Source organism: Eulemur rufifrons, chromosome 17 (assembly GCF_041146395.1).
Source record: "Eulemur rufifrons isolate Redbay chromosome 17, OSU_ERuf_1, whole genome shotgun sequence".
Lineage (NCBI taxonomy): Eukaryota > Metazoa > Chordata > Mammalia > Primates > Lemuridae > Eulemur > Eulemur rufifrons.
The window spans coordinates 92,756,874-92,770,547 of record NC_090999.1 but is presented as its reverse complement, the minus strand read 5'-3'; the positions used below and the strand labels follow the sequence as shown (position 1 = coordinate 92,770,547).

Genomic DNA, 13,674 nt, shown 5'->3' with positions numbered 1-13,674 from the left:
CCTTTCCTTATGTTTGGCCTCTTTACATAATCCCACATTTTTTGTAGGCCCTGTTCATTCCTCTTATTTCTCTGTTCTTTCTCTTATTAGCTTAGACTGACTTATTTAGCTTAAAGGCGTTATCTTCAAGCTCTGAGAGTGTTTCTTCTGCCTTATTGAGCCTATTCTTAAGGTTTTCCACTGTATTTTGTAATTCCTTGAATGAATTTTTCATTTCCAGAAGTTTTGTTTGTTTTTTCTTTAATAATTCGATTTCTTTAACAATTTTTCATTCACTTCCTGCATTGTTTTTGTAACTTCTTTGATTGTCTATTTTCTCTTGTATTTCATTGAGCTTCCTTGCAATTCATATTTGAAATTCTTTATCTGTCATTTTAATCTTTTCATTGATGTTGGTATCCATTGGTAAGGAGTTACTGTTTTCTTTTGTGGGTGTCCATTTGCTTTGATTTTTCATAGTTCTGGAGTTCTTTCACTGGTTCCTTCTCACCAGGCCTCTCAATTGAGAGCTAAGGGTGCTATGGCTGGCATATGGACTGTCTCCGAAGATCGGTCTCTGACGGTGCCAGGGAGAGGGGTGCCTGTCCTGAGTTTCCTTTGGGGTGCTTCAGCAGGTCTGATGAACCTCTCGGGTTGTGCTGCTACAGCAGCTCTGCTCTCAGTGGCGGGCTGGGCCAGGCCAGGCATACGCTCCCACTGCAGAGAAACAGGCTTCTCCAGAGCCAAGCACTCTCGTAGTTGTTGGGGGGTGGGGAGAGCAAGGGGTTGTGGTCTTCCTGCACTGCTGTCATGACCTGGGGCACTGCCCTCCTGTCCAAGCCGCCAGTGGCAATCCTACAAAACGCCACTGCAGCAGCTCCCCTCTCAGTGGCAGGCTCGGCCAAGAACGTGCCCCCACCACTGAGAAACAGGCTTCTCAGCACAGAGCATTCTCGCAGTTGCTATGGGGTAGGGGGGCCGTGGCCACAAGCCAGCTTGAGCCAAAATTACTTTCTTTGATGCCAGGAATGCAGGAAGTGCAGAGGAGGAGGTGTCTAGGTGTGAGAATGCCAGCTCTCTGGTTTCTCGTGGCACTCTGCGGGGGTGGGGGGGCGGTTTGTGTCCCTCTGTTTGCCAGAGTCACCCACGTGAGGGAGGGGAGCCCCCTTACCCTTTCACTGGGCTCCAGGCCTCTCTGGATTTGGCCTGCACTGCTGTCCTCTCTTCTCTCTTCTTCCTCTTTCTCAGCTTTACAGCCCTTCTCAGTGGGGTCCCTGGACACCTCTGCTGTCTCTCGCTGTGATCCACACCCGAGCCACAATTGTTCTCTGTTCTTTTCAGTCCAACCTTGTACCCTTCTGCCTGGACAGTCTTCTATTTTTTACCTTCTTAATTAAATTTATTTCCTAAGAATGATCATCTCAATAGATGCAGAGAAATCATGTGACAAAATTCAGCATATTTTTGTGATAAAAATTCAACAAATTAGATACAGAAGGAATTTACCTCTATATAATAAAAGCCATATATGACAAGATTACAGTTAACCTCATAGTCAGCAGTGAAAAATTGAAAGCTTTTCCAGGATCAGGAACATGAGGGATGCCCGCTCTTACTACTCCTGTTCAACATAGTACTGGAAATCCTACCCGGAGCAATTAGGCAAGAAGTAGGAATAAAAGACATCTAAATCAGAAAGTAAGAATTTAAACTGTCTCTCTTTACAGATGGCAAGGCAACATATGTATAAAATTGTAAAGACTAAACACACACACATACACACACACACACACACACAGAAATTTAAACTTATAAACAGCCACAGCAAAGTTTTGGAATACAAAATCAACCTGCAAAAATTAGTAGCATTCCTATACACTAACAACCAAGTCTCCAAAAAAGAAATTTAAAAATCCCATTTACAATGACATCAAAAATTGTTTGTGTTTTGTAGATGAATTCAGCAGATAGAAATCCTCTATTAGGTAAATGATTTTTGGTGAAATACCAAGTCTGTAAAACTGAGCAACTATTTTGAGGGTTCACTGTTGCCAGTTAGATCACTGCACAGTAGATTGATTCATTTAATGCCATACTGCCATGCCTGTGCCCATGATACCCCTCTGCCTGAATCATCTTGAATGTCCCCTTCTATGCTCATTAAAACCCAACTCATCCTTTATGTCCCAAGTTTTGTATCACTTTTCTTTGTAGCCATTCCACCTAAACTACATTTTCTTCTTGGGCAAAATTAATCAGCCCATGCCATAGCATGTTTTCATTTCCTTCATTTTAGGGTTGACCACACTGTCACAGGTACTTGTGCTTTACTCACTTCACGGGCCAGACTGTGAGCTCCCTTGGTGTCCTGCCTCATGCAGCCTCATGGACACTGGGCCTTATGTAGTACGTATCTTGCATGAAAGTTTGTGCTCAGTATATCTTTTCTGAATGAATAGGAAAACCAGCAGAGGGATGAATAAGATAATCTTGAATGTAGAAACTTCATGTTGGTTATAACCACTTTACATCGTTTGGGATCTTGTTGGACGTGGCGTTGTGCTAGCACCGATATGATCCTGGAGCAAGCTTGAGCTCCAGAAAGCTGAGCCCTGTGCTAGCCAGGAGTCTCCTTCATTTCAGTGTCAGCATCCTGACCTCTAGGAACAGAGAAAGTCTCAAAGGAGGGAAGAATAACTCCAAAATTACAAAACCAATGTTAAAATTAAGTAAGCAGCTTAAAATTTTTTTGAATAACTATGTTACATTTGGAGTAAGTATTTTCCATATATGAGAAAAAATAAACTTAACATTTTAATGTGTAGGAGATATTTGATTTTTAAAAATCTGAGTCTGTATTTTCTTAGATTGAATTTACTTATGATTGAATTATATATGTCATAGATATTTCTGTGCTATTTACTTTGTAACCACATATATGCTAACAATAATGAGTTGAATGAACTCAAAGCTTTTTTTTATAGTATAAAACTGCTTTGAGGGTGGCATATGCTGAATATTGCCCTAATTCCTTATTCTAGTTATCCTGAGTCTATACTACATTATAAAGTATCAATAAACTTGATCCATTTTCTTTTATTGTAGGAAAATAGTTTCATATGGCAGGAGAGTTTAACAGGGCATTTTAATTATTAATATAAAATAGGATAGTTTTTCCATTTTATTGCATGCCAAATATAAAAATCAAATTTCTGATTTAATTTTACCTAGTGCATTTAATCAAGTTTTTAAATATCCAGGAAAGAACTTTCTTTTTTAACACAGAGTACTAACATATGCCAATTCTAAAAAAGAGTTAAAGCATACCTAATAATCTTTTTCTTAAAAGCCATTTTCAATAGCACTGCTTAATGAGCCTTATGTCATTTTGGAAGTCACTGTTATAGTAATATCCATGGCATTAATAATCCCTAATTTCCACAGTGTAAGATAGGCACAGTCGAATGGAGCCGGCAATAAGTAAACGACACATTGACCAGCGGCAGTGAGCGAGTCCTCCATGCAGGACGAGGTGCTGCTGCTGTTGTGCACACAGAGTGAGCCACAGCCCTGCCCAGGGGAAGCTGGAAATTCCAGTCCGTAGCTGGTTACATTCAGAAAGTGAGATTAAGCGGTTAGAAATACTTAATAACAATTATGATGGTGCCACAACATCCAAATGCATTTTCTTGAGCTTTCCAAATGTTTCAGTGCACAATATTGCCATGGAGTATTCTTGGGGAAAAAAATAACTGAAAACATAATGTGAAAAAAGCATTATAGTAATAATAACAGAGAAAGTTTAAGTCACTGATTAATTGCTAAATAATTTTTTGGGTAATAGATGCCATCAGTCAGAAAGAAAGACCTGATTATTAAAGTTAAAATCATTTAGGAGATGAGCACTGGTATAGACCTCAAAAAAGGGGTAGGACTCCGTAGATGGGAGGCATAGTGGTGTGCCGTACGAGGAGTGCGCTGTGGGCAAGATTGCAGATGCGTGGGCTTGGGAGGTGGTGGGAAGAGCTTGGCTGAAAAAAGGGCTGAGTCAGAGAATAGTTGAAAATAAAATTAGGAGGACGAGTTGAGATTAAAAATCTGTTGCTAAGGTTTCTAACTGCCATGCTAAGGAGTTTCAGGTTGGTCTGTAGGACATTGAGAGCCCATCTAGATTTTTGAGCAGGACAGAAACAAAAATCAGTGGGATTTAGAATACATGAGGAAGATCTTCATGACAATGACACAGTGATGGCCAGGATATGTTTTTTTAAAAAGAGCAAGATGGAGAAAATTATTTATATATCATGCAGCACTCTATGTAATGCTTGGTGTGGATTACATATGCCTGTGTGAATTCGCAACAAAACACTTGAAGGAGAACCCAAAACTCCTAAGCATATTTAACTAAAAACTAGAGGGGAAGCCAGGAATGAAACAGTATGTTGAATAGTGTTTTAGTTTTAACTCTGGAGTCATATAAAGGCTACTGGTGGAACAGGGATACCAGTTTTTACCAAGAAATAGTCTCCTAGAAAGAGAAGGTTAAGACATGAGGAAGAATCACATCACTATTTTAAAGGCAGAAGTAAATCTGGGAGCTGCAGTCATCCAGTTTCTCTCACTGCTCCTAGTTGTAGTTACTCTTGAATAGTGTAAGTGTGAGAGTGTTTTAGGAATAGTAAGAATCTGCAGGATTAATCAAGGGGAACCCAGGCTGGAACCAGACCATCAAAGCGGCGGGTGCAGGCATCCAATATCAGGGGACGAAGCCTGAGACAAAGGCTGCTATTTATGGAACACCAACTGTCACTAGCGTTCTGACCCAGGTGAACCTCCTCAGTGTATTCTGGCTGAACCCCTTATTTTTTTAATGAGCAAAGCTCATTGAATAGGAGACATATTTATTTCATGATACAATCCCCAACTTTACCAAGTTTTCATCACATTGTATAATTAACCATTAGTTCTCTTAAATCAAGTTTAGACTAAATGTCAAGCCATGAAACAAACTCTGATAAGTGTGCCATTATTTTGTTTCAAGATAGACTTATATTTTAATCAGAGGAGATGAATTGCTTCCTGTTTCTCAGCATGGCTGTAAATAAGACTCCTTGTAAACCTTGTTCAGGAAATGTAGTGAGGGCGATAGGAAGTGATTAAAGGAATAGGCTTGTCTTCATTACTTACAACATATCAGTCCTACAGCTAAACACATAACCAAGCATTAGAAGGATTTTGTTTTATAGCCTTTCATCTGCCTTTGTCCCTAATAATTCCCTGTTTCGAGGGATGGTATGCCTAGACAACTCCTAGAAATAGAAATATAAGGTGCCCCCTTTTTATTACAAATATTCTTTTACGTGGTACATTTTTTAACAATACTTTCTAAGGGCTATGAAATTTCATACACACAAAGGAAAGAGTGTAACTCCGAACCACTGATTTGCTTTGAAATACACCTTTTTGGAGACCTTAACTATGAGACATCACACCAGTCTGTATCTCATCTGGTATGTTTTGGCTCAAGGGAGTGGAGCTTGACTCTTCTCTATTGTTGTTAAAAGAGACTAATTGTGGAATTTCATAAAAAATTATGATTTACTTTCCATTCGTCTCTTGGTGCCTCTCACCCTCTCACCTGTGACTCAGTTTCCTTCAGGAGGTTTCCAAACTGTAGAACAGTGATTATTAACTTTTTTTTATTTAAAGAGCCCTCTTTGACATCAAAAATGTTTTTCAGATCCCCATGTGATGATAATTTCATATCTTTGAGAAAACAGGTAATGAAAATGCTACTGGGTATTTAGTAACAATTTTAAATGAATGTTGCTTTTATTAGTCACAGTGGCATAATCATAAATGTGAATCATAGTAATGACTGTATATTGTGATGTTCAGGGTAAATATGGATTTGTGAACCCCTCCCAAAATCATTATAGACTCCCAAAGTTGGGGACTGGCATAGAGTGGATTCCTGATGAATACCTGCTATGCTGTGCTTGGTAGTTTTATATATATTACCTTATTTTCAATGTGATATTGTATTTGGCCCATGGGTTGTTTAAAAGTGTATGGGGTTTTCTTGATTTCTTTTGTATTGATTTCCAACTTCATAACGTACATTGTTGTCAGAGAATGTAATCAGATGATACCAATCCTTGGAAATATTCTGGTACAGTATTTGCTTTATGGCTTAGCAAATGATTAATTTTTGTAAATTCTCCACGTGGACTTGAAAATTTTCTCCAATTGGTGGGTGCTAGATTTAGATATATCCATTAGATCAAACTTGTTAACAGTGGTGTTCAAATTTTCTCTATACCTACAGAATTTTGTCTACTCTGTTACTAAAAGAGTTGTGTAAATATTCCACTATGGTGGTAGATTTCTCAGTTTCTCCATGTAGTTTTATAAGTTTTTGTTTTGTATAATCTAATGCTATGTTATAAAGTGATAATTGTTTAAAAGTATCATATTTTCCTGGTGAATTGAACCTTTTCTACTGTGTATTGACTTTATAAAATTGTTTCTTTATTCTTGGTCTATTCCTAAGTTTTTCTCTTGGTCTATTTTATATCTCTATTTTTTTTATCACATTTTGTGAGTGGGAATGTAGGGTTTAAGAATATACCTATTGTATATTTTTCTTCTCAATCTTTCCACATCCTTATGTTTTAAATGTGTCTTTTTAAAACAGCCTAAATCTGATTTTTTTTATTTTTGCACAGTCTGTAAATTTTTGTCTTTTCAGTTGAGATTTAAATACATTTGTGTTTATTATAGTACTGATATATTTGTTTTTATTTCTACCATCTTCTTTGTGCTTCCTACTGATCTTGCTTTTTTGTACTTTTTCCCTCTTGTTTTCTTTTGAATTTATTCAAGCCTCCCGCATCACAAACTATTCTTTTTCCTCTAGAAGTTATATAAGCTATGTAAAGAAGTTACTTACTTTATTCTTGTAGTTTTACTGGCTATCCTAGATGTTTTAAGATCTATATGTAAACTAAAGTCTAAAATTAACCAATTTTTACCCACATCTAAAATAAAAGAATATTAAAATGAAAAAACTTTGATCTTTCCCTTGACTTTTTTAAAAGTCAAGACTATTACTACACTCTATATTTGACAAATTAATCATTGCTGTTTAATATGTTAGTGCTTGTTTAGATTTACCCACATATTTAATAATAATACTTGCTCATCATTCTTTTGTGCATCTCAAACCTCCTATGAGAATCCTTTTTCTTTTGCCCAAAGAACCTCTTCCAAAATTTTCTTTAGTAAAAACCTTTTGGTAGAAAACTCACTTTTTGTTTTCTTGAAAATGACCTTACCTTGCCCTGGGAAAACATGCTTTATCACACTACAGCAGTACTGAGTGTTAGGTCGACAGCTGTTGTTTCAGAATGTACTGAGATACTATTCCATTGTGTTCTGGCATCCACTGGGGCTACTGAGAAGTCAGCAATTAATTAAAAAAAAATACCATTCGTAGCAGGTAATCTCTCTTGACTTTCCTCCCGTTTTTAAGATCTTTATCTTTGTAGTTGTGCAGTTTCACAGTGATATGGCTAGTTGGGGATTCCATTTTATATATCCTACTTTGGCTTTATTGGATTGCTAGATCTGAGGTTGCTGTACAAAATTGCTAGAAAGTTCTAAGATAGTATCTGCTGAATATTGCCTCTTTTCCATTCTGCTTATTCCTCTTTTCAGTCCTCTTCTTAGATAAAGAGCACAGGTACGTTAACTTTTCATCCTCACCTTCATATTTCTTACTCTCTTTTTAACATTTCAATTTCTTTTTCTCTCAAAGCTACATTGAAGATAATATATTCATATATATTTATCAACTCAGTAATTCTCTCATCACCTATGTGCAATGTACTTGTTTAATATGTTCATCAGATATTTTATTTCAATTGTGATAGTTTTTGTTTATAGAAGTTACGTTGAGCTCTCTTAAGTCTGTTTTTTTCATTCTTTATGGGCTTTTTGCCTGTTCATATCTTCAGATTTCAGTTGCTTTAAACATATTACATAGAATTTAGTTATTAATTTTTAATTATTAATTTTAAATAATTCATAATTGTCAGAATTGGTCTGACCATTTCAGCGTTAGAAATATGCTGTTTATTCAACTAATATTTGTTCATTGACTGTTGCTTCTTTGTGTGTTATCATTAATATTTATTTTCCTGTTAGCAGCTCCTTTTTCTTGGAGCTTTCTCTGTGGGAATCCTTTGAAACTTTCATTAATACTAAGTCCTCTGTTCGTATTGGCTTTTGCAAGTTGATTGGAGTATCCCTGCCTGAGAACCTCTTTACATTATATTCTTCCTTTGAAATTTTTCAGATGAAGAACCTAGTAGGAATTGAGACATCAAAGCTGTTTATGTGAAGAAGAGCTTGTGGTTACAGATTCTTAGGAGAGATCTTTCTTTGTCCTCCATAGAGCATCAAGGTAGAGACGGGCAAGTTTCTTAGCTGCCCCCTCTACATTACCCATATGCTAAGGTATAGCTCTTTGGAACCCCTACTTTATGAGGAAGTTTCGTATTATGTACGGGGAGGGAGTGGAATCTCTGTTTTTTAAATCTTATGCCCTGGGCCCTTTGAAAGTATCAGAGTGAAAACTCCAAGTCTCTAGAGTTTAATGGAAGCCTAAAGGTGATTCCTAACTGCACACTTACCTCTTAAGATTCTCATTTTTACTTCATTTGTTAAAAATTTTATTTTCCCTTTCATGCTAGCTGGATAATTTATTTCTTTTACATTTTTTCATATTTTATCCAGGATAATTTGATTGGCAGGGACAGTCAGGGTAACCAATCCACCATTCTGCAAGAAACAGAACATATATTGTTTGATTTCATTCTCCTACCAACCCTGTTCCTTAAGGAAGAAGAGTTAAATATAGTTGCATAATCAAACAGTTAATAATATTTGGATGTAAACCTATGTCTTCTGACTGAAGGCCATGGTTGTTTTTGTTCAGACGTTATGCTACGACCTCCTCTTTGCAGAATCCTTGAAGAGATAAATATAATTATCCTACCTTGTAGCACCGGTTGTGTTTTGTAGCATTAATAACTATTGTTAAGAGTTTGGGACTTTCTTAATTTATATCTATTTCTTGAGGAGTATAATTATTGAGTAAATCTAGGAATATGATACTTTGGGTTCCTAGAATGAATATTCCAAATTTTTTTCCCCTGGATCATTCTTAGGAATAGAACCTACCTGTGAAGTTATTCCCAGTGACAGCCTGTCCAAGCCCAACTCTGAAGTTTTTTAAATGTCTGCAGTGCCCTTAAATATACATGCATGCATCACAGTTGCTGTTTTGTTTTTAGGCATACTGAAGTCTTTTTGGACAAATGGAAGAAGGTGTTCTGATTTTAACGTGGAGTATCTTAAAGCCAGTTCTTTTATTTCATGATAGCTTAGAGGCAACCTGAGGCATACTGTGGACCATTTGAGGAAATAGTGTATTTATTTTAAACTCTGTATCCAGTGGTGAAATTTTTAACTTTATCTATTAATGGAATTATTTGCAATTAATAGTTTCATCTTCATTATTGATATGCAGCTCCTGATGATTGTAGTACATCCTTCTTCTTGTGATTATAGACAAAAACTTCTTGGAGAGCATCTTGATAAAGGTTAACTAGGGTCACAGTTTTTTCCATTGGTTAGGATAAAGGCAATTTCAGTTATAAACCCACAAAGTGTACAGATGAGATTGATATTTTATCACTGTGCAATTCTGCATTTTATGCAGTCTTTTGTAGTCATCATAACTTGTCTTCTAACCTTTGTCTGCTGTTTTGATCCATTCTCTGCGCCGCTGCCAGACCTCTGCTGCAGTCCTGTTTGATTGTGTCACCTCCCTACCCGGATCCTGCAGGGTAACGCAGCCTCCTTGCGGTAGCAGTCCTGCCAACTGAGCAGTTACTGCGGAGGCTCACCTTACTCTACCTTGCAGTGCCTAATTTGCATAATCGGTTGTCCCTAGTTCTTGAAAATGTCTCATCCAGCTTCGTGGCTTAGAATAACGTATATGTGCCCACAGCTTACAGGATATACATCTTCAGCCTGATTATTCCTGCGTTCCAGGCTCACTTACTCAACATCCTCAATGTAACATGTTTTAAAGCGAGTTTGTCTTGTGTCCTCTGATCCTATTTCTTCCCTGGTCATCCCCTTCTCGCTGTACAAGTCAAAAACTTAGGAAATTTCCAGCACTGTCTTTCTCTCCTACCCCACACCCAAGCGAGTTCCCACTGGCTGTACCTTCAAAGCATGGCTGCCGTCTGCTTGCTGTCCCCATCTTCACTGCTGCCACCCTCATCAAAGCCGCCGTCGTCTCTCACCAGGATGTCTTCAGTGTCCTCTTCACTGGTCTTTCTACTGTCAGTTCTCAGAGCAAAGGGATCTTCCTAAAAATGTAAACCGTTGTCTTTTCTCTGATTGTAATCATGCACGACCCTTATGAGGCTCCACTCCAAATCCGAACAGAATCCCACAGCCCTCCCCTGACGGCTGCAGGGCTGTCCGCGGGAGGCTCTGCTCTCTCTGAGCCCGTGGTTTCCACTCGCCCTCTCCGTGCTCTTCTCTTGTCACACTGGCCCCTCGTTCCTCACACCCCGCAAGCCCAGTCTCTTCCTTCTCAGGAGCTGCTCTCTCCTCAGATACTTCATGGCTCATGTTGTCATTTTAGTCAAGTCTTCTTCAGATGTCACTATCTCAAGCTGCTTCTGATCAACCTTTCTAAAATAGCGCCTGGGTCGGGTCGGTCAGTCACTGCCGTGTGACAGACAGCCCCCGAGTCTGGTCGGCACGCAGCAGCGCACCCCTGCGGGTCGGCGCGGGATTGCGACGGGGGGTTGGTTTCCTGAGAGCGGCTCGTCTGTCTGATCCAGCTTCTCACCGCAGGTTGCCCTCGGATCTGCTCCGGGGCTCTCGTTTTTTATGTGCCCGGGATATTGCACAGAGCAGGTGCTTAACGCGTGTTTGCTGACTGAATGACTAAAGGAATGAATAAGTGCATAGAAATTAAGAGAATGAAGGAATGAATAGATGTGATAGAGATTAAGTAAAATAATTCACTTCACCTCGTCTCTTCTACTGTGTGGAATGGTTGCTGTGAGAACCTGAGGTAACTCCGCCATGTCTTCTGCCTTGCTTTGTCGTGTTCAGATCAGAGGACGGGCACGTGTTTCTCCGGCCTGGTGAACGGGCGCTGCGCGCAGGAGCTGCCGGGCCGGACGACGAGGACGCAGTGCTGCTGCGAGCCCGGCCGCTGCTGGGGCGTCGGCGCCGTCCCCGAGGCCTGTCCCGCGCGAGGGTCCGGTGAGTGGCCGGTGCGGGCCCGCGGGAGGGACGTCGTTAGGCAAACAGTAACGATGACGTGATTTGTTCTCCTCCTCAAGACAGTTCATGTTTGTATTCCAGTAGTTTCTTCGCCGTGACTTGGGTCTTTTGTAGGGGAGGGTGGCATTGTTTATTTGCGATCAGTTTTGATAATACTAAATTTAATAATATCAGACAGATTAGTGAAAGCTGATTGACTTGTTTTGGGGCAAGCATTTTAAAAATTATGTTAAATATTGGTATTTCGATTCAGTTTTTAAACCTCCTGATCTTTCATTCCAGAGCTTGAATATCTTTGAATAACAAAAGTTCTGCCTTCATTTATACTTTATTTCAGGAATACCCTCAGTTTACGGTTTCCCAATCCTTGAAGATATTTCTTCTCTTTTCTCATGACCTTGAAAATTAATACTACGAGGGCATGAGAGTACCTCTCATTCACTCTGCTCTATTGGCTGCCTCCTCTTGTTATGTGTAATATGAATAGTAAAGTACAATTAATGTTTATCACATAAAAATATTTTGATATATTATCATTTTGTACTGAATTAAAATCATGAAAAATAATTAAATCTTTGAAATACAAAGATGTATGCCAATATATACTGTTATGGAGAAATAGTCTTCATTCTTTCAAAATCTCTAAGTCATAAAACACCAAAATCTATTAGTTAAAAAGCAAAGTAGAGTTAACACCTCGTAAATAATTTTGGAACCTCATAGTTTTACTAGTAGTGTATAATTAATAATTTTTGTTTCTTTTGGTGTAGTGCTCTAATTCTGCAAACAGTTGAAAAATAAGGCAGTTGCTATATTCTTGCTTCTCTTCACCCAACTTTGGTACCTGGACAAATAATGAACAAATTTAAAAGCGTACTATATATTGTCTACTATTAAAATCCATGTTAGAAAAAAAAAATACTATTTTGGAGCTGTACTAATACCTAATCTCTTAAAGAAAAGAAATAGGAAAAATGTATAAATGTAATACTGATGAGGATTCAAGTCAAACCAGATATATAAAATGAATTACCTAAAGCTTTAATTTTCATCCATTGAAGTAAATTTCTTGCATTCACAGTTATATCTGGAATTTTATGAGTTGCACTTTGGGGCATAAAATAAAAATGCACATATAAAGGATTCTTTGGTTTTGCAGCTCAGTTAAAATAATGTGCCATATAGACTTTAAATTTTTTCTGAAACATCTATACCTTTTCCCTGCTACTGCCAGCATTGAAAACATTTATCAAGCTAGCAACCTACTTATTCATATTGTGTGTTGTAGGTAAGCCAGAATGGTCTATTACAACCCACTGATTGCTTTTATTATGCAGAAAGACATCCATTTGTGTTTAAGGAAACTTTCTTTTCTTCTAGAGGAATATCGCAGGCTTTGCATGGATGGACTTCCAATGGGAGGAATTCCAGGGAGTGCTGGTTCCAGACCTGGAGGCACTGGGGGGAATGGCTTTGCCCCAAGTGGCAATGGCAATGGCTATGGCCCAGGAGGGACAGGCTTTATCCCCATCCCTGGAGGCAACGGCTTTTCTCCTGGCGTTGGGGGTGCTGGTGTGGGGGCCGGAGGACAGGGGCCCATCATCACTGGACTAAGTAAGTGGTCACTTTCCCTTTGGACTCTGTAGTTTTCTGCTTCAGTGATACTGCAATATCTAACATTTTTTACTTTTCAAAAGGGGTGTGTGTGCATACAAGTGTGTGTGAAAACCTAGTTCAGGGTCTGAAAGGTAGTAATACTAAATTTAGGAAAATGTAGTAGGAAAATATTATTTTTCTGTCCTATAAACTTTCTGCCACATTGGAGAAAAGAATGTGTGACCCAGGCTTTCTCTGAAAATACAAATGAGAGCCTGGTACTACTCCAATCCAATTGACGCCATCAAAAAAGGATGTTTTGGTTCCAGTGTATTGCATTTGGCTGTTTGCAGCTGCCCAATCCATGCACCCCTTGAATTATTTTCCAGAACCATTTCTCAACTGAGATAAACTGAATGTCTTGCTCTGTGCTGATCCAAATATTGTAATACACATATCTTTCCTTTCCTCACCCTTTTTTGTTAAATTGCTTAAGAAATTGAAAACCGTGGGCTCCAGACCAGAATTGGCATTCATGTACTTGACATTTAAGTTCATTCTTTTCAAAACCACTTCTCTTGCTAATAATATTTAATAATGTCCCACAGAGTTATGTTTATTCTTTTTGGCATATTTCCTATTACTATATCTGAATATTCAGCTCAGTTACAAAAAAGAAATGGAGAGCACTCAAATGTACAGAGAACATTCCTGAAATTG

The 13,674-nt window shown here is 38.4% G+C and overlaps 1 protein-coding gene across 1 annotated transcript in view; it reads left to right on the top strand.

The window, feature by feature from the left end:
• Positions 1–13,674, top strand: part of FBN2 (fibrillin 2) — a 258,662-nt gene that overhangs the window by 127,109 nt on the left and 117,879 nt on the right. Inside the window, exons 9-10 of the mRNA XM_069492804.1 lie at positions 11,185–11,337; positions 12,739–12,972. Of these exons, the coding sequence (XP_069348905.1) occupies positions 11,185–11,337; positions 12,739–12,972 (387 nt within the window). The remainder of the gene's footprint in view (positions 1–11,184; positions 11,338–12,738; positions 12,973–13,674) is intronic.